General features: G+C 39.2%; 1 protein-coding gene across 1 annotated transcript in view; it reads right to left on the bottom strand.

Annotated features, from left to right (window-relative positions):
• Nucleotides 1–1,945: 1,945 nt before the first annotated feature.
• Nucleotides 1,946–22,185, bottom strand: part of LOC121383002 (nose resistant to fluoxetine protein 6-like) — a 41,338-nt gene continuing 21,098 nt past the window's right edge. The window contains exons 12-15 of the mRNA XM_041512725.1: nucleotides 12,792–12,909; nucleotides 11,321–11,507; nucleotides 6,382–6,524; nucleotides 1,946–3,783 (exon numbers count right to left, since the gene is read on the bottom strand). Coding sequence (XP_041368659.1) covers nucleotides 3,661–3,783; nucleotides 6,382–6,524; nucleotides 11,321–11,507; nucleotides 12,792–12,909 — 571 coding nt within the window. The 3' untranslated portion in view covers nucleotides 1,946–3,660. The remainder of the gene's footprint in view (nucleotides 3,784–6,381; nucleotides 6,525–11,320; nucleotides 11,508–12,791; nucleotides 12,910–22,185) is intronic.

Raw genomic sequence — 22,185 nt, 5'->3', positions numbered from 1 at the left:
ATAAACACCCCACACTCTTTTTTTAATTTGTTTGACTGCTGAATAAAGAAGAACAGGTTAATAATAAATACTGGCTTTATCTTGTTGGGAAGCTAATATTCTACATCATTAACCTGTTCTCTATATCCAAGAATTTACAACGTTCAGATCTTTTTGTACAATAAACAGATCTAACTCTGATGTAATATAGTGTTGAATAAAATTTTAAAGATCTTTTTGTACAATAAACAGATCTAACTCTGATGTAATTAAGTGTTAAATAAAAATTTTAAATGTTTAATAAAAAAGGAAATTCAAGTATTTATATATTTTTAGAATAAAAGCAAAGTAAAGTAATATTTTTTAGTATCATTATAAAAAAACAACATATGAACTAAAATAAATTTGATTAATAAAACACAAACAAAATTGCTCAATACTTGCAGGTAATGTGTAAATATATCATGTCAAAAGATAATGAGCCGAATTTACAAAACCTGTTTATATCTTCGACACGTGTAACAACGGTACATACATTTAGAATACTTAAACTTCTGCATATAAGAAAAACAGGCTTTGTAAATTTAACAATACCGTAATAAAAGTGCACATAGAAAGTTAAACATCATGTACAAGACAAAATGTTTTTGCTGCAAAAGAACATTAAAAGAATAAAATTATTTTAAGTAAATAACTTATAACTGTTTTACAATATGTAAAATATAGATCCCTAATGTATGTATAAAACCAATACAATGTATCTGAAATGCTCAAGGTTCATTTGCAGAATATAAAAATTAGGCAATTTTTTGCATATAAAAATATGGCAAATTCGTTGGAGTTTGATGACTTAATGTCGAAAGTAAAAACTGTAACACAGCATACAAAATTATGGGCCGAATTTAGGAAGCCTGTTTTTCTTAAAAGTAGGTGTTTAAGAATTGTAAATGTAAGTAATTACACGTTTAAGTCTAAAACAGGCTTTGTAAATTTGGCACTATAACTTTAACATTAAGTAAGTGTTAAGTAAGTGTTTTTTATTTAATATGTGTAATCAAGCACTACATGCAGTAAGGCCAGTTCCTGGTTTCTGAAATAATAATAATAATAATAATAAAAACTTTTTAAAATACTGCGCCTAAATGAAAGAAGTAAAACAACTATACTGTCCCTCATTCTGTCCTATGTTACAAATACAAAATACGTAGTTTTCATAGAAACCATTTGAACAATCTTTGTTCTTCGTTATTTACATCAAAGAAGAACTTTTACCACATCACACAGTCACTATTTATCGCATAAAATAAAAAACAAAACACCGCAAACAGTTTTGATAAAGGTAAAGAAAAACCATTCTACACTCTCAAAATTCTTTCACTTAAAGCACCTTCTATCCTGAATCCCATTCTTTTGCCAGTAAAAAAGTACTACATCCAATAACATTTCTAATATTATAATATATATTGGTACACTAATAAAACAAAAATACAATGTAGATAACTATATACTCTTAATATACAAGAAAATATATTATTAGTGGCAACAAGTATCTCAAAATAACAATTAACAAACTACATACATACATGTACAAAAGTAATATATGATTATATATAATTTATAAGAAACATTTGTGAGCATCAAAACATGGCTAATTAGAAAACTATCTATTAATACGTTGTAGAAAACTTTTTTCTTCTTTTTTTTTCAAAGAAATAGTAAAAAAAAGCAATACTTGTTATAACGGCCTGTGACCTTGAGCTGTAGTTTATAGTCCCTGGTAAAATTTAACAAATATTCATGGGGTCAACAATGCCACAGAAAATTGTAATTTGTTGGGAGAAAACACTAAATATAAAGTTTGTTTTGTTTAATGACACCACTAGAGCACATTGATTTATTAATCATCAGCTACTGGATGTCAAAGAAACACTAAATATAAAGTTTGTTTTGTTTAACAACACCACTAGAGCACATTGATTTATTAATCATCAGCTACTGGATGTCAAAGAAACACTAAATATAAAGTTTGTTTTGTTTAACAACACCACTAGAGCACATTGATTTATTAATCATCGGCTACTGGATGTCAAAGAAACACTAAATATAGTCATTTTTGAACTGTAAAAGTTCTACAATTTATGTATACAAGATCTTGAACAATGAAAAATAATTATCTTTATGTTTACATTAGAGAGTACCAGATAACCGTAATTACGTGGCTTTCATGAGTTTCACATTTTTGTGATGTCATGAATAACTGTACCTGGACCCACATCGCAAACAGTGGATTAACGAATAGATAGGAATACTCGAATATATTTTTCAATGGAGTTCACGGTCTTTATTAGTTTCAAATGATTATGAATAATTCAAGTGAACTAAAAAATACAAGTGTTTCCAGTGCGTTTTGTAATACACCAAACACTACTTCAGGTAGAGTCAGATCCACCCAGTGTTGTGTCGGATGAACCGCAATATCCCAAGGATGTCCACCACTACAATGACCTGATCTGTGATTTTAAAATAGGGACCAATACTGAAATCATATATTATTTCATCTTGGTTGCACTGTCACTTCATACTAATGTTGGCAAGAGCCATGTTCAGTTCACCAAGAACCGTCATAGAGGCGCTTTGCCGTGAACTGGCATGCGTACACCAAATATGGTATGATACAACAGCAGGGTTGATATATCATCACATCTGGGACTGTACGACTACTTTAGTACCACATCACATCATAACTGTAACTGCATACTGCCAAATAAAAATGCATGCCCATAAATATGTCCATCTGGAAGTAATATAACAAAATATGCACATTCACTTAACGTCACAAAAATGTGAAAGTTACATCACAAAAGCCAAGGAACATATCTATCTGGAACTCTCTCTTGATATAAAACAATAAAATGAAAATACAATATTTCAAACCACATTTGTTACATATACGGCAGACATTTTATTTTTTTCCCCCTACTAACAAATACCTGTGGCTACAATACAGTAGTAAATATCTCTTTTACTGTCTCCACTTGGCATCGCTGGTAAAAATCAATTGGCAACAGTAAAACCAGCATTAGCATCCCCAAGTAATAAACTCATTCATTTATTTTAAAATGGCAAATCAAACAATATTTTAAAAATTATTTTGTTTTCTGTATAAATATAAAATGGTCTAATATATCAAAGTTATCCCCCAAGTTATAAACTCATTCATTAATTTTAAAATGGGAAATCAAACAATAATCAACAGATTTCATTTTGTTTTCTGAATAAATATAAAATGGTGTAATATATCACTTATCCCCCAAGCAATAAACTCATTCATTAATTTTAAAATGGAAATCAAACAATACTTAAAAGATTTCATTAAAAATTGTCATTTTGTTTTCTAAATAAAAGTAAAATGGAAAATATATCAAAGTTATCCCCCAGGTAATAAATGCATTCATTAATTTTAAAATGGGGAAATCAATATTTTAAAAATTTCAATAAAAATTGTCTTTTGTTTTCTGAATAAATATAAAATCAAATCATCATATATTGGTAGTAACATCTATAAAAATATCACTTATTAAGTAGATTTCATTAGAACTATTTCTTATCATTATAAACAAAAATGAAGATGCTCGTTAAGGAAAGCACATCACAATGTGGCCACTTGCTTGTGCCTCAGATCTAACTGTTTTTCTCTCGTTTGAAAAACACTTTCTCGAGACCCATCATCGGAGCTTCAAAGGCAAGGGAGACAATGAACGACACCCCATAGCTTGCCACCAAGAAAGAAAAGAAACTGAAAAGCTGAAAATAAAAAAGGAAAAATGTATTGAATAAAGTAATTATTTTAAAGTATAATTATTTGTTATTCCCTAAAACCTAATGCTTCAACATATATGTAATGTTTATAAATACAGTAACTTTAATTAATAAAAAGCCTTTCAGTCTTTAAGACCACATTTTCATGAAAATACAAAGACGCCAGAGACGTACCAAATTCATTTTCCTGAATGCACACTGATGTGCTTTGAACTGGAAGTGGATTCCATATTCAGGGCTAGCTCTGGCACTTGCCAAATTCGCCAATTGCGAATTTTTAAAGTAGTTTGGCGAAATAATTTCATGTAAAAATTGACATTTTTTAGAAAGTCACTGTCAATTTTTGCAATTTTTGAAGTTTAATAGACAATTTTGTGAAACATTTTGCTCACCCAGAGCTAGCCCTGATATAGCGCTGACACACCCAGTGCAAAAGTGTATCGAAACGCTTGGACGTGAACTGACACGTGTACACCAAATATGGTATGATACAATATGAGGGTTGATAAAATGAATGAATGAATGAATGAATGTTTAACGACACCCCAGCACGAAAAATACATCGGCTATTGGGTGTCAAACTATGGTAATGCAAATAAATAAAGTGATGATCAACATCAACATAAAAATTCAAGGTTTAAACAAAAACAGTGTAAAGAACTGTGCAAACATACAAATACAAATATCACAGAATTTTACGGACACCGAATATTACTCTAAACTTCAATTTGTGCTGTATTGGCCATTCTCAAAGAGAATGTTACACCCCTGCACCACGGTGAGGTTACAGCACACGCAGGGGGGGTTGATAAAACATCACGTCTGGAACTGTATGACTGCTTTTGACAACGTGACATCTTAACTGTAAATGAATCAATCCACATTCTGTCATTCATCTTTGACACACCAAAAAATATAACCAAACAGAACTGGAAGTGAATTCCATCTTCCACATATCCATGTGGAATGGGTTGCCAGCACATCGATGTGCATCATAACCGAAGTTAGTGTAGCAAGCACTGGAAGTAACTGTACTCGGTGCACATCGATTCACACTGAGGTGCATTGGGTGTTTGATGTGTCAATGGTATTATTCAAGAGGCTGAGGATCTTCATAAAATTGTGTTGGTTTTCTCGGGAACAAGTTAAACTGTCACAATAGAAAACTCATAGTTAATGACTAAATGATATCATTAAAAACAGGGCTTCTAGAATTTTTATAAAATCCTCTAGCCATGATTTTTAAAATTTACCAGCCATGATTAAAAATTCACTTTACTTTAAGTTGATACAATTTTAGTAAATAACAGTAGTCTGACTGTATATATAATTCACTACACCCCATAGTGTTCCAGAAAAAAAATCCCCACATCTGGGGCTTGGGGAATGTCTTTTACAGCACTTTAAAATTGGGGCTTCAAAAACCTACCGAGTATCAATGAGTCACTGAGATAAGGGGTAGGGATAACAAACTCACGGTTTCAGTCACTTGTCTTTTTATGTCAATGAAAATTGTCAAAAAGTTACAAAAATAATTATGCTTTACTGTTGTCTATGGAAGGACTTGATGTGATGATGTTATCATGATCAAATCCAAGATGGCTGCCATTTTGGCAGGGAAAAACAAAAATATTGTTTGATGGTCAGCTTAAGTTATTCTAACTCATCAAAAGCAACTGAAACTAATTGTAATGAAGTTTTATTTATCTCTATGAACTGGTCTGAATTTGTTAGGTAATTAGATCTATGGTGACATGGGTTCGAATCCTGAAGACGACAATAAACGTTCATGATAATTGTATTCAACCTTTTCATTCAGCAATTATAATAGTAATAATCGGACATGTCACCTAAAGAGGGAGATAGAGCTTAAAAGCACCAACATTGCAGGGTGGGGGCAGGGGCAGGATAGTCATATTTACAAAATAGACTTATAACTGCAACATATGACAAAATATTTTCACTAGCCATCGGGCATGGCAATAGTAGTTATTTACTAGCCCAACATTGAATATCACTAGCCATGGGAGTGGGGCTACCACAATCTAGAATTCCCATTAAACAGGACTCATTAAACATCTGTCGTTTTCCTAATTAGGGCGGGGCATAGCCCAGTGGTACAGCACTCGACTGATGCGCAGTCGGTCTAGGATCGATTCCCGTCGGTGGGCCCATTGGGCTGTTTCTGGTTTCAGCCAGTGCACCACGACTGGTATAACAAAGGCCGTGGTATGTGCTATCCTGTCTGTGGGATGGTGCATATAAAAGATCCCTTGCTGCTAATTAAAAAGAGTAGCCCATGAAGTGGCGACAGCGGGTTTCCTCTCTCAATATGTGTGTGGTCCATAACCATATGTCCAATACCATATAACCGTACATATAATGTGTTCGAGTGTATCGTTAAATAAAACCTTTCCTTCCTTCCTTCCTTCCATATAAGAGAATTTAATATATTTTGGGTTAATCACTGTGATGTATCTTAGCACAGTATAATAGACAAGCAATTTATGTGGTTATTTAAATATTTTCCTAATTAAGGATAAGTATTATCGAGTGTGATGCTGTATTAAAGATTTCACTTACCAGATTTATATCTGAGAGGTGGAACGTTGTCTCCCTACTGTAGTAGTAGTAGAACATGATGATCGGGTGTAACAAATACGCACAGTATGTCAGTCGGCTCAGTGGGATGATCCCTTTCCACGACAGAAGTGTGTTCACGTAACCTGAAATAACAGAAGTGTGTTCACGTAACCTGAAATAACAGAAGCGTGTTCACGTAACCTGAAATAACAGAAGCGTGCTCACGTAACCTGAAATAACAGAAGCGTGCTCACGTAACCTGAAATAACAGAAGCGTGTTCACGTAACCTGAAATAACAGAAGTGTGTTCACATAACCTGAAATAACAGAAGTGTGTTCACGTAACCTGAAATAACAGAAGCGTGCTCACGTAACCTGAAATAACAGAAGTGTGTTCACGTAACCTGAAATAACAGAAGCGTGTTCACGTAACCTGAAATAACAGAAGTGTGTTCACATAACCTGAAATAACAGAAGTGTGTTCATGTAACCTGAAATAACAGAAGCGTGTTCACATAACCTGAAACAACAGAAGCGTGTTCACATAACCTGAAATAACAGAAGCGTGCTCACGTAACCTGAAATAACAGAAGTGTGTTCACATAACCTGAAATAACAGAAGCGTGTTCACGTAACCTGAAATAACAGAAGCGTGCTCACGTAACCTGAAATAACAGAAGTGTGTTCACGTAACCTGAAATAACAGAAGCGTGTTCACGTAACCTGAAATAACAGAAGTGTGTTCACATAACCTGAAATAACAGAAGTGTGTTCACGTAACCTGAAATAACAGAAGCGTGCTCACGTAACCTGAAATAACAGAAGTGTGTTCATGTAACCTGAAATAACAGAAGCGTGTTCACGTAACCTGAAATAACAGAAGTGTGTTCACATAACCTGAAATAACAGAAGTGTGTTCACGTAACCTGAAATAACAGAAGCGTGCTCACGTAACCTGAAACAACAGAAGTGTGTTCACGTAACCTCAGAAGCGTGTTCATGTAACCTGAAATAACAGAAGCGTGTTCATGTAACCTGAAATAACAGAAGCGTGTTCATGTAACCTGAAATAACAGAAGCGTGTTCATGTAACCTGAAATAACAGAAGCGTGTTCATGTAACCTGAAATAACAGAAGCGTGTTCATGTAACCTGAAATAACAGAAGACTGTTCACGTAACCTGAAATAACAGAAGTGTGCTCACGTAACCTGAAATAACAGAAGTGTGTTCACGTAACCTGAAATAACAGAAGCGTGCTCACGTAACCTGAAATAACAGAAGCGTGCTCACGTAACCTGAAATAACAGAAGTGTGTTCACATAACCTGAAATAACAGAAGTGTGTTCACATAACCTGAAATAACAGAAGCGTGTTCACGTAACCTGAAATAACAGAAGCGTGCTCACGTAACCTGAAATAACAGAAGTGTGTTCACGTAACCTGAAATAACAGAAGCGTGTTCACGTAACCTGAAATAACAGAAGTGTGTTCACATAACCTGAAATAACAGAAGTGTGTTCACGTAACCTGAAATAACAGAAGCGTGTTCACGTAACCTGAAATAACAGAAGCGTGTTCACGTAACCTGAAATAACAGAAGCGTGTTCACGTAACCTGAAATAACAGAAGTGTGTTCACATAACCTGAAATAACAGAAGTGTGTTCACGTAACCTGAAATAACAGAAGCGTGCTCACGTAACCTGAAATAACAGAAGCGTGCTCACGTAACCTGAAATAACAGAAGTGTGTTCATGTAACCTGAAATAACAGAAGCGTGTTCACGTAACCTGAAATAACAGAAGTGTGTTCACATAACCTGAAATAACAGAAGTGTGTTCACGTAACCTGAAATAACAGAAGCGTGCTCACGTAACCTGAAACAACAGAAGTGTGTTCACGTAACCTCAGAAGCGTGTTCATGTAACCTGAAATAACAGAAGCGTGTTCATATAACCTGAAATAACAGAAGCGTGTTCATGTAACCTGAAATAACAGAAGCGTGTTCATGTAACCTGAAATAACAGAAGCGTGTTCATGTAACCTGAAATAACCTGTTCACGTAACCTGAAATAACAGAAGTGTGCTCACGTAACCTGAAATAACAGAAGTGTGTTCACGTAACCTGAAATAACAGAAGCGTGCTCACGTAACCTGAAATAACAGAAGCGTGCTCACGTAACCTGAAATAACAGAAGTGTGTTCACATAACCTGAAATAACAGAAGTGTGTTCACGTAACCTGAAATAACAGAAGCGTGTTCACGTAACCTGAAATAACAGAAGTGTGCTCACGTAACCTGAAATAACAGAAGTGTGTTCACGTAACCTGAAATAACAGAAGCGTGTTCACGTAACCTGAAATAACAGAAGTGTGTTCACGTAACCTGAAATAACAGAAGTGTGTTCACGTAACCTGAAATAACAGAAGCGTGCTCACGTAACCTGAAATAACAGAAGTGTGTTCATGTAACCTGAAATAACAGAAGCGTGTTCACGTAACCTGAAATAACAGAAGTGTGTTCACATAACCTGAAATAACAGAAGTGTGTTCACGTAACCTGAAATAACAGAAGCGTGCTCACGTAACCTGAAATAACAGAAGCGTGTTCACGTAACCTGAAATAACAGAAGTGTGTTCACATAACCTGAAATAACAGAAGTGTGTTCACGTAACCTGAAATAACAGAAGCGTGCTCACGTAACCTGAAACAACAGAAGTGTGTTCACGTAACCTCAGAAGCGTGTTCATGTAACCTGAAATAACAGAAGCGTGTTCATGTAACCTGAAACAACAGAAGACTGTTCACGTAACCTGAAATAACAGAAGTGTGCTCACGTAACCTGAAATAACAGAAGTGTGTTCACGTAACCTGAAATAACAGAAGCGTGCTCACGTAACCTGAAATAACAAAAGCGTGTTCACGTAACCTGAAACAACAGAAGTGTGTTCACGTAACCTGAAATAACAGAAGCGTGCTCACGTAACCTGAAATAACAAAAGCGTGTTCACGTAACCTGAAACAACAGAAGTGTGTTCACGTAACCTGAAATAACAGAAGTGTGTTCACATAACCTGAAATAACAGAAGCGTGTTCACGTAACCTCAGAAGCGTGTTCACGTAACCTGAAATAACAGAAGTGTGCTCACGTAACCTGAAATAACAGAAGTGTGTTCACGTAACCTGAAATAACAGAAGTGTGTTCACATAACCTGAAATAACAGAAGCGTGTTCACGTAACCTGAAATAACAGAAGTGTGTTCACGTAACCTGAAATAACAGAAGTGTGTTCACATAACCTGAAATAACAGAAGCGTGCTCACGTAACCTGAAATAACAGAAGTGTGCTCACGTAACCTGAAATAACAGAAGTGTGTTCACGTAACCTGAAATAACAGAAGTGTGTTCACGTAACCTGAAATAACAGAAGCGTGTTCACGTAACCTGAAATAACAGAAGTGTGTTCACGTAACCTGAAATAACAGAAGTGTGCTCACGTAACCTGAAATAACAGAAGCGTGCTCACGTAACCTGAAATAACAGAAGTGTGCTCACGTAACCTGAAATAACAGAAGACTGTTCACATAACCTGAAATAACAGAAGCGTGTTCACGTAACCTGAAATAACAGAAGCGTGCTCACGTAACCTGAAATAACAGAAGTGTGCTCACATAACCTGAAATAACAGAAGTGTGTTCACGTAACCTGAAATAACAGAAGCGTGTTCACGTAACCTGAAATAACAGAAGCGTGTTCATGTAACCTGAAATAACAGAAGTGTGTTCACGTAACCTAAAATAAGACAGCATCACACTGTATGTGATTTTTTGTTGTTCTGCCTACTTTATGTATAGTGTATAGTGTTCACTGTAATTAAATGATCTAAATCTTATTAAAGGCACTGACCCTACAGTTATTAGTCAGAATTTATAAAATATCTGCAGCTATTATGGCTTGTTTTATAGGTAATTAAAAACTACTCAAAAGTTCTTGTTTAAACCAGGACTCAAATTTAATGATGAAACCAATGGCAACTGTCATAGATGCCACGTGAATTGCCATAGGTCACAGGCTTTATCAATAACATGTTTGTTGCTGCTGGATAAACAATATTGCTGTCAATTAAAGGGCTCATGTGAGCATTAAAAACTTTCCACAGATAACAAATTCCTAGTTCAAGCCCTGATTTAACTTACAAGTTCTGGCAAATCCCATGTGTTTCTGGTCAGCCAAGAGTTTATAGAATCTCACAGTGTATTTATGAGAAACAGAACCAGGGTGAGTGACTTTCATTTGTTAGAAATACCTGGAACACATTCGTTGATCATGGTTCAAGTTCGGTATTGTCAGTAAAAATATTTTGTGTTTAAAAGATAAATACTATTTGGTGAGCTTATAAATGGTTACGCCTCATGATTCAAAATAAATAGGGATGGACATAAATAAGGTGAAAAAAAGAAAATGTACTACCGATATATATATATATATTTTTTTTCTCTTTTTCTTTTTCTTTTCTTCCTTTTCTCATATAATATATACACACACACACACACAGTAAAACTCCTCTAAACCGGGCACCCTCAGAACCAAGTAAAATGTCCAGTTTAAGAGGTATCCAGTTTAGAGAGGTTCCCTTTTGCACAAATATTTAAAAAGGGACCATGAAAAACGTCTGCTTTTGAGGGAATTCTGGTTTACAGAGGGTCTCATTTTGAGAGGTTTCACTGTATATATATATATATATATATTATGTACCGTGAGAAAGCCTTGAAATGATTGTTATTACCCCAGCAATCACTCATTATGGGGAAAATAACATATAATAACTAGCTGAACGATTCGTAACAAACTGTTACCTCTATGATTACCTATCAATATCTATAACAATAAAGGTGTGTTTGCGAAACTGCTCTATTATCAGTAAAAATATGACATTTACCTCCATATCCTGTAGCACAGGCCAACACGACCCAGCAAACACAAGCTCCCCATACTGTTCTGTTGACAGAATTGTAGAAAGCTGCTGTGTCTACCGCTAGTGGGTGTCCATTGTTGACATCGTACAGACCATACACAACAGCCAGTGCAGAGGCTGTAGCTATGGCCCAGCCAAATATAACTGTTACCTATTTAAAAAATAATTAATTAACTGATAAAAAAACTAAACCCAAGGTAAACATTTAAAAATTTAATCTTTGCTGTAACTTGGCCAACTACATGTACATGTATTTTATACCAACTATATGACGTGTCCAATAAAAAAAAAAATTCAATAATATTTCTCTGATTTTGCTTAATGTGATATATTAAAACAGAAAACAAAACAGAAAAAAAATCATAGCAATTAAAAAACAACCAAAAACTCCCCCAGAACAATTCACTACATACATGTATTAAATGATTGATCAGGTAACAGGTAACAATATATGAAATTTATTCTAATGATAATCTTAAGTGAGTGAGAAATTCTTAAGAGTTCTTTTGACAAGAACATACATGTAAAAGTTGAAAATATTTATGATCCAACCAATAGATTAAAAAAAAAGAAAAATATTTCCCTAAATTAAAAAGTCTTGGTAGAATTGAATAATGCTAAAAGAACACAACAGATCTGTGATTTACATTATAATTATTTAAAAATGAAGTTTAAAAGCATTCTGAGAGTACTGCTACAGCAATACATGTACCCTACAAGACCCAACTAATTCTTGTATCTCCTAAATGTAACAGTCATCACTCTGTGAAAACTGGGTACATCGCCATGACATTATACTTAATCTGTAACAGAACATGATAAATCTACACAAAATTTCAGTTCAACATGTTGAGGCACTGCCCCCGTAAAAATCTGGAAAAAACCCATTTCTTATTTCCTAAGTTCAAAGGCCATAACTCTATCAAATACAGTTAAATCACTATGAAAGTCACACTTGATCTGTAACAGTAAAGCTATATACAAAATTTCAGCTCAATATCTCAAGGCATTGCAAAAACAAGTCTGCAAAAACTAAATTTGTATCTCCTAAGTTCAAGGGCCATAACTCTCAAAAATGGGTAAATCGCCATGAAATTCAAACTTGATCTGTAACAGTACATGATAAAGCTTTATACAAAATGTCAGCTCAATATCTCAAGGTTTTGGGGAAAAAACATCCGGAAAACTGTAAGTGGGACATATGGATGGACAGACAGACAGACAGACAGACAGACAGACTTAAGGACGGAGATAATACCTATAGTCCCCTCCAGTTGTACTGGTACAGGACTAGAAAAACCAAAGCATTTATTTAGTTCTAGTGTATGATTTTTTTAAAAGAAGAAACACATCTGGCACTCAAGTCTTTACCAGCAAACCTGCTAGGTTCTACAGCAGTCTGGTTCAGACAGCCTTCAACATTTTGCTTACTTACTCTGCTCATTCGGATTCTGCAGTCTGTTCTGTACAGGATATAACCAGTCCAGATACCAATTATGTATGGCCCCATTCTACACCAAGGTACCATGTATATAGCATCAAAGGCAGTATTCCTTTGAAAAAAAGAAAGAAAAAGAAAGAATAAACTCCAGGGAGCACAATCTCCATGCCATATTTTAAATTATTATATATTGTTTAAATATGTATAACAGTGTTCTGTTGATTGCTCTCTGTATAATTAAACATTTGACCTGTTAATTCCATACCAATCCAATGTATTCCTCCTTAATATTGTCCAATGTTTGACAGACATTTGACATCAACTGGACTGCAATACAAAGAAACCTAATTGCCCAAGATGGCTGCCGTGTATTGACGTGCATTTACTACGCTCCCGGTAGCCTTGAGTTTATACCAATTACAACGCTGGCTATTTCCAAGGTTTGCTGTTTATTTGATGTAAGATATTGTTGAGCTTCCCCGTGTTTGTAATTTCACTGTATTTTATAAACTCTGTACATAAATGGCTACAATAGTATGTGATCACTGAAGCGAAGCCCAGTGTGACATAAGCCAGTGAGCAATTGACAACACACCTCGATCGTGATGAAGTTTGCCTGCCTGCAATGTTAAAAGGTGATGGGTCGAAAAAAGAACCAGCATAAGCGTAAGAAAGTGACGGACTCAACTGATTCAAGTCAAGGTGAGAGTTTTGAACTATATTCAACACAGAACATTACAATGAGTAAAAAATATATGGAAGAGGATTCAAAAACTGCCGCGGGCAGTTCTGATCATACGGAGAAACAAAAGTCAACAGACCAGACTACCATGAAAATGTTTACTACTGATTCTCAGATTCAAGCATAACATAAAAAAAATCAACGCATTGACAGAAATGCTGGTGACAAAAGTAATGTTCAATTTGGAAATAACAAATTTAAAATCAGATATTGTCCAGTCACTGACATCAAAAATAAATGAACTTGAAGGGCGGATGTTTGAAATGGAAAATGAAAATAAACAGCTGAAAGAAGAGGTAGAAACGCTTAAACAAAGACAAGATGATTTTGATAATAAACTGGAACAGAACTTGTATGCTCTTACTCTCACAAATGATAAAGTGAACGATCTTGAGCAATGGACCCGTAATTCCAGTGTGAGAGTTTTTGGCCTAAAAGATACAGACAGAAATGAGACACACATTACAAGTGAAACAAAGGTGGTAGACATGATCAGAAATAAACTGGCGATTGAAGTAAAAGGTACAATTGATATTGTGCTCATAGAGTCGGAAGATTTACACCAAACAGTGACAGGGGCATTATAGTCAAGTTCAACTACCGAAAAGATAAGATCGAAGTAATGAAACACCGCAAAAAACTCAAAGGTACTGGTATATCTATTGCTGAGGACCTCACAATTGTAAACCACCAAATTCTTAGGACAACTAAAGAAAATCCTTCTGTAGAAACAGCTTGGTCGTCAGGTGGAAAACTGTTTGCAAAATTACACAGTGGACAAATTATCAAAGTTACAGCTAATACCAAACTTGCAAACTCTGAGCATCAAAATCAGCTCAACAAAACAAACATTAATCAAACTCTTCCAACCGATATTAACAGAGGACTTACTACAGGTAGTACTAAACCAAATAACTTCTGGCTGGGTCAAAGTTTGAGGTGCACCCAACTTTTGATAGAGAAGTGAACACCACAAGTCCTGTGATTGGTTATAAATGTGAGTGTGTTGGTTGTAAAAAATAATAGTTTCATCTGGGTAAAAAAAAAAGTGCAATTTTATTTCATCTAGTACCAATGTGTCAAGTAGCCTTGTGCTAGAAACATGTATGGGGTACCTGTAAAAAAAAGTACTAGAATTTTGTGCGAAACTAGGGTAGTCATAGACGCTACCCGTTATCTCAGAAACGAGCAGCTTGACCCCCATTTTTTTCTGATTCACTTTAAGTGTAAGGGGTGGTAGTATTTATATCCGTGGCGTTTATGTCGGTTGATACGTTGCAGGTAGGAGTTTTAGCCACATATGTTACTATTGTTGTCTATGGGATTTGATTTGGTAGTATACACCCTATAAGTACTCCTAAAGCATAAAATCATGTGTACTATCTAGACACGGATATGTCAGTTATTTATATTTGTAAATATGTTTACTACCAGACATACGTCATGTTATATTGTACTGTTTGTTTACACTATGATATAATGTAAATGTACCTACCTACCTACCCACCCACCTCCCTCCCTATTTATTTATTTAATTAATTAATTTATATTTATTTATTTGATTTATTTATTTATGTATTTATTTTTTATTTTTTAATTTGATTTGATTTTTATTACTCGCACATTTTTTTCCTATTTTTTTATCTCCTCGATTAGAAGCACAGTTACAAGTGCAAAATTACAGAACGCTGAAATACTGAACACCGTATTCACAACCCAAGCGCTGATAGAGACCTGGAAGTGTGTGTGTTACTCAGTGAATTGCTGTCAGTGTCTGTATTGATACATTGTAAATGCATTATACACTCACAGGCTGTAAATTAAAGGTGACATCTTTACTTTATCTTCTTCTTAAGAAAAACAACTTGCTTCCAATCCCGAAGCCCCCCCCCCCCCCCCCCCCCCTCCGGTTACTTATTTATTTGTTTGTTTATTTCATTGACTGACTGCCGACCCACTAGTTAATCGGCTGGTTGATTGAAGGAATGGCTAATCGATTATTTAATTAATTGACTGGTTAGGAAACTAATTGATTAATTTTTCTAGTATTGTGTTTTTAATATATTTCGAAATATTTTCATTATTATTCATACTTACCTAGTACTAGCACAACAACAATGCTATACGACCCTGAGTTATAACCTCCACTGCAGAATTATCTCCCCTTGCCGGATGTATAACCTACACACGCGCATGGGTAGACCGTATATCCTCGTTATCGATTCAAAGTCCGGAATGACTGAATAAAAAAAGACCTCCCTCAGGGCGGGTGGGAGGTAACGGTTGTTGTGCTAGTACTAGGTAAGTATGAATAATAATGAAAATTAGAAGAAAAAAATTCTAATAGTCTTATTCAACTTACCGTACTAGCACAACAACAATGCTATAACAGACGTGATATAACACCGTTAAAGCACGAGAATTTAACATTAAAGGGAGGAGGTAAGAAAACAAGGAGGACTTACCCATTCAACCAGTAGTGTTCGTCTCAAGTAATGATACAGTGAAAAAGCAACCCACATCATACGAGGTATAAAATGTCAAAGTGACTTTTAAATGGAAGAACTACAACCCCAATTAAAAGTAAACCAAGTTAACAAGGTGAGGAAACCCGCACACCAACTAATGGTAAAAGACACTCGACTGCCCCAGATAGTCAACCATCCACCCCCCACTCTCCAAACAGGAGGTGGAGAACTATCCACCTACATGTATCTCCCAGAAAGACAGCCGCTAGCGACCGGACGAAATAAGGGTCGCCCCCTACTCGTGGCCCTGCGCACCGAAACGACTTGCTGCCCTGCAATGACTGATTGAATCCGCCGAGTTCCGTCCAGACCAACAGCCATATCATGGAAATAAAACCGGTTAAACGTGTATCGACCTTTCCAAAACCCCGCACTCATGACCGTGAAAATGTCCAAAGAATCATGGAAATTAAGGGAAGCAGAAATCGCCCAAATCTCATGAGGTCGAACGGAGAAATTCCGCAGAACATGATCACCCGCCTTCTCATATGCCAGTTTGATGGTTGCAGCAATCCATCTCGACAAAGAATTCTTCGTAATGTCTCCTGGTTGGCGTGTGAAAGAGATAAACAGTCTCTTAGTGTTTTGCCGGAGATTTCTAGTACGCTCCAAATAGAATTTCAAAGCCCGCACCGGACAAAGAAGTCTATCAGAATTATCCGCAGAAAGCGTACGAGATAAACACTGAATGATGGCCGGAGGAAACTCTTCCCCTGGCACCTGGTTCTTAGCCACGAAAACAGGATCAGTACGTAACGTAACTAACACGTCCGTATTGTAATCCACCAAATCATGCAAAAAAGCATGAATCTCACCAATATGATGGCAAGCCGTTAGTGAGACCAAGAACAAAGTTTTCCACGTCAAATGACGAAGACTGGCGAATTTCAAAGGCTCGTAGGGCTTGCCTTTGAGTGCATGCAAAACCAGAAAAACATTCCATTTAGGCAAAATGGAAGGCTTCTCAACCGTGTTTTGCAACAACTTAAGCAAGTCATGCAACACGAGATTCGTTGAGAAATCTTGACATCCACACTACCTCAGAGTAGTAAAAATGGACGACCGGTGACTTCTCACTGTTTGAACCTTCAGCTGTCTTTCCTGGACAAGAGCCAGAAAATACTCAGCTAAGTCATTAACAGTAGGCGACAAGGGATCCACGTCCCTCTCAGTCGCCCAACGAACCCAAGCGCACCAGTGACACTGGTAGACCCTCTCCGTAGACTGGCACTTCGAAGAGGAGACGAGCTCAGCAACCCATTTAGAAAAGCCACGGTTTCGGAGGGAAACCCTGACAACCGCCATGCGTGAAGTCGGAAAACCTCCGGCTTCGGATGCCACTCTGTCCGACACAGTCTCTGACTGAGCAGATCGGGTATCAACGGCAATCGCACCAGCTCCTGCACTAAAACTGACAGGAGCAGAGGAAACCAGGCTTGAGCTGCCCAACTCGGGGCTACGATCGTGACACGACAAGGTTGCTGTCTGATCTTTGCCAGAACCGTGCCAAGCAGAACCAGAGGGGGGAAGGCGTAAAAATCCAGTCCCGTCCAGTCCATGCTCAACGCATCATACTCCAGTGCCAGTGGGGATACAAACACTGGCAACTGACTGTTCAGGCGAGTGGCAAACATATCGAGTTGAGGACTCCCCCACAACTGAAGAACTCGATAACCCACCGTCCGGTGCAACATCCACTCCGCCTGAACAGGGGAATGACGACTCAAAGCGTCTGCCAAGACATTCACGGACAAAGGAATGTGTTTGGCCGATAACACTACTCCCCAGTCGTCACACCATTCCAGAATCTCCAAAGCCGCAAGACTCAATGACAGGGATTTGGTGCCTCCCCACCCATTGAGGTACGCAACAACCGACGTGTTGTCCGACCTCAACAAAATTCGACGATGTCGAATAACAGTCCTGAAATGGAGACAAGCGTGACGCACTGCTTCCATCTCCAACAGGTTGATGTGATGACTCCTCTCCAAAGGAGTCCACACCCCTGACAGATGTTGATCCAAAAGGTGTGCACCGAACCCCTCGAGGGAAGCATCGGTAAACAGGACCAACTCTGGAGAAAGTGGGTGTAAAGGAATGGCCTGGGACATACACTTGTCCACGAGACACTCTTGGATCGGAAGAATGAACCTTGGCCCCAATGGTATCACCAAATCCCAGCTGAGACCATCCCACACTCTGGACAAATGCCATTGAAGCGGTCTCTTGAACCGTTTGAACCGCACATTCAGCACCGCCAGCAATTTGAGATGGCCTATCATCAACACATGGAGCATGCGCACCGACGCACTTTGCTCCACCAGAAGACGTTGTGCCAACGTCATGAAATTGTGAAGTCGCGAATTTATCAGAAGAACGAACGCCTCCACAAGGTTGAAAACCACCCCGAGATAAGTGAAAACCTGCGTTGGCACTAATTCCAACTTGACCCAATTGGGAATAAACCCCAATCAGAGAATCATGTCGATCACAAACTCCACGCCCACGAGACATGCCGTCTGTGACGCCGCCGGAATTAACCAATCGTCCAGGTAATTGTGTATCCGTATACCCAACAGATGTACACGCCCCACCACTGCCTTTACTACCCGAGTAAAGACGTGAGGGCTTGTGGCCAATCCGAACGGCAGAACTTGAAACTCGTAAGCTCTGCCGTCGTAGAGGAACCGCAAGTACTTCCAAAAATCCTGATGGATTGGAATATGCAGGTAAGCGTCCTTCAAATCGATGGACGCCGCCCATTCTCCCACCTGAAGCAAAGCGCGAACAGACTGAACTGTCTCCATCTTCATAGACGGAATAACGACTTAAGAATTCAGCGGCTTCAGGTTTAGAATTGGTCGCCACTCGCCATTCTTCTTCTGGGCGAAGAACAGATGGGAATAAAATCCCAGAGTGCCCAAATCTACCTCCTGGATGGCTTTCTTGTCAAGAAACTCGACAACCATCTTCTCCACCAGTACTCGACAGATGGTACTGCAGGTAACAGGGCGAAGGACGTCAGTGGAGGGGGTGATGAAAATGGAATTCTGTATCCATTGCGGACAACCGACAAAACCCATGGGTCCAGATCTGGCAGTTCGCACCAACTTTGAACAAAATGGCGCAATCTGCCCCCCACAGGAAGATCTATTAATGGAACCTCCGTAAGCAGATGTCGCTTGTCCATGCACCCTCATCCCGGCTGCTTCCCACCCCTGGGCGCCTTTCCCCGAGCGGAACCACGAAAATGTGCCGGCTTTCCCCGAAAACGTCCCTGTTTCGATGAACCATGGGCATTACCCGACTGCATGCCCAAATCAGACACCACAGTGATCTGATAACTGTCAAGAAAAGTCAATTTCTTAACAGGTGGAGACTTAAAAGCAAAGTGCGAACAGACTGAACCGTCTCCATCTTCATAGATGGAATAATGATGTAAGAATTCAGCGGCTTCAGGTTTAGAATTGGTCACACTCGCCATTCTTCTTCTGGGCGAAGAACAGATGGGATTAAAATCCCAGAGTGCCCAAATCTACCTCCTGGATGGCTTTCTTGTCGAGAAACTCGACAACCATCTTCTCCACCAGTACTCGTTTGTCGACAGACGGTACTGCAGGTAACCGGGGGAAGGACGTCAGTGTGGGGGTGATGAAAACGGAAATTCTGTATCCATTGCGGACAACCGACAAAACCCATGGGTCCAGATCTGGTAGTTCGCACCAACTTTGAACAAAATGGCGCAATCTGCCCCCCCACAGGAAGATCTGCTAACGGAACCTCCGTAAGCAGATGTCGATTGTCCATGCACCCTCATCCCGGCTGCTTCCCACCCCTAAGCGCCTTGCCCTGACGTGAACCACGAAAACGTGCCGGCTTCCCCCGAAAACATCCCTGTTTCGATGAACCACGAGCATTACCCGACTGCATGCCCGAATCAGACACCACAGGGATCTGATAACAGGTGGAGGCTTAAAAGTAGACACTGCCTGGCGCTTACGAGCAGTTCGGGACTGAGCAGCAGGGACGAATTTCGACGTTTCTTGGTCCATGACCAAGTTAAAATTGGTCCCAAAAAGTAAGGTTTCCCATACTGAGCGACTACAAAAGTAGGTTTTAACCACACCAGTTGCTCTCAGTCCCACCAGGTAGTGATCCCGACGCAGAAGTAGACTGTTGGCAAAAACATGCCCAGCAAGCTGAGTGACGTGATGAGAGGCTTTAGAAGCTGCCAACAAACAACCCTTAGCCATCAGCGGAAGACCCGTGACTGCTTTATCTAACCCAAATAGGAACGTAACCTAAATGGTTATTGACTTGAAAAAGAAGTTTAGATATCCTCTCCAAAGTCTCTAAATCCGTGAGTGGCACACTGACATTAGGAGATGGGAGGCAGTCTGCCTTCACCCTAGCGGAAACGACCGCTGGATGTGAAAGGAAGGAAGCTCCCAATGTCTTATACAAAGACGTGGACAAAACCTTCGCCGCAGCTAACGCTGCCGAAACTCTTCCACCACCACCCCCAAAATACGATCGCTACCCGCAATCAAAGCATCAATCTCCGCAAGAGATTCATGCGCCTCGTGCGCTAACGGCAAGCCGAAATCTTGTCATGGAGCGTCCATCGCTACAGGCCGGTTTCCAAACGAAACACCCTTGTAAGACTGAACAGCCTCCTCCGACAGAATTGCATCCGCGCACACCAGTCGGACCTGTTCCCATACAAAACCAAGAACCACCTGGTAATCATAATCACCGTCTGGCATACCATCGGCCAAATTGGGAATCTCATCAAGCACCGAACCTGGTGCCGACCCTTCCCCCGAACCACACACTGATTCAGAGGGAAAATCCTCTTCCGAAGAAGAAATTTTCTCAGACGATGCGCCATGCGCTGACCGTAACAGAAACGAAACTGCATGGGCAGGACGATGCGGAACGGCCGAATCTGCAAACTGGTCCAACCCCGGTCTCGCTGGAAACCCCGGCGGTGGAGGGACTGGTGGAGGCGATTCCCCTAGCCAGGCCATGAAATTCTCAAAAAGAGAAACATAGTCCCCCCGAGGGCGACCCGAAACCATCGAACCCTGAACGAAAGGTTCCGCCCACGCAGTCGAGGGATAACGCCTGGAACCTCTACCCCGATCTGACAGTTCCGGATTGACCATCGGTGTAGACAACAGGTGCACCCAAGAAAGCTGCAGTTTCCCTGATCCCTGCTGAAGCAGACAACGGGACTGGTGGTGTCGGTTGAACCGGACCGTCAGGAAATTCGTATACATACGAATCCTGCGCCGAATTCTGAACCCAACGTATCACGTGTGGATTAGCCAAACCAGTTGACATAGCCACATGCGAACGATCTAAAAGCTGATGACACTGTACAGGCGCCCCAACAACAGAAGGGACGCCCACTGGCGTCGCACCCGAAACAACGCTACCCGGCTCCGTGACCGAGACAATGTTGTGCGATTTCGCCAAGTGGCTCGATCACTGAAGTAGCGCCGAAAGACGTGTTGGCCGAAACGGCGCCCTCAGACGCCACGACCAACCCTGCACCAGAAATCTGGTGAGAAAAACGGCGCCGCAAAGCTGACTTCATTCTAGAGCTAATCAACCCCTCCACAGAAGGACCGATAACCCTGCCCCCCCATCAGCAAGATGGGAGTCGGAACTGAGAGACACAGCTGTTCCTGCCACGACTGCACTCCCTCCGACTGACGCCCCCGTTACAACCGTAACTGGCGCCGCCTCCACCGACGGAGGCAAAAGCAAATCCCCAGGTGGAACAGAGCCCTACCTGGAAGAAACCTTTGGCTGAAGCAGGGAGCAACAGTGCCCCCTCCGCCCCCGGATAGATGAAGAAGAAAAACCAACTAACTATTTTTGTAATATGGAAAATCGTAACTATATAAGCAAAACTATGCCAAATGTATTCAAATCAAATGGTCTATTAACTAAAACTGAAACTGAAATTACGAAGGAAGTAAAGCTATTTTATGAAAAACTTTATGAATCCAGACCTATTAATGATGTTAATTTAGAAGAAATATTGAACTTTTCACATGTACCAAAATTTACTGAACAACAAAAGAATAACCTGGAAGGACAAGACAAG

Source organism: Gigantopelta aegis, chromosome 10 (genome assembly GCF_016097555.1).
Source record: "Gigantopelta aegis isolate Gae_Host chromosome 10, Gae_host_genome, whole genome shotgun sequence".
Taxonomy (NCBI): domain Eukaryota; kingdom Metazoa; phylum Mollusca; class Gastropoda; order Neomphalida; family Peltospiridae; genus Gigantopelta; species Gigantopelta aegis.
This window is presented reverse-complemented; position numbering and strand designations above follow the sequence as displayed.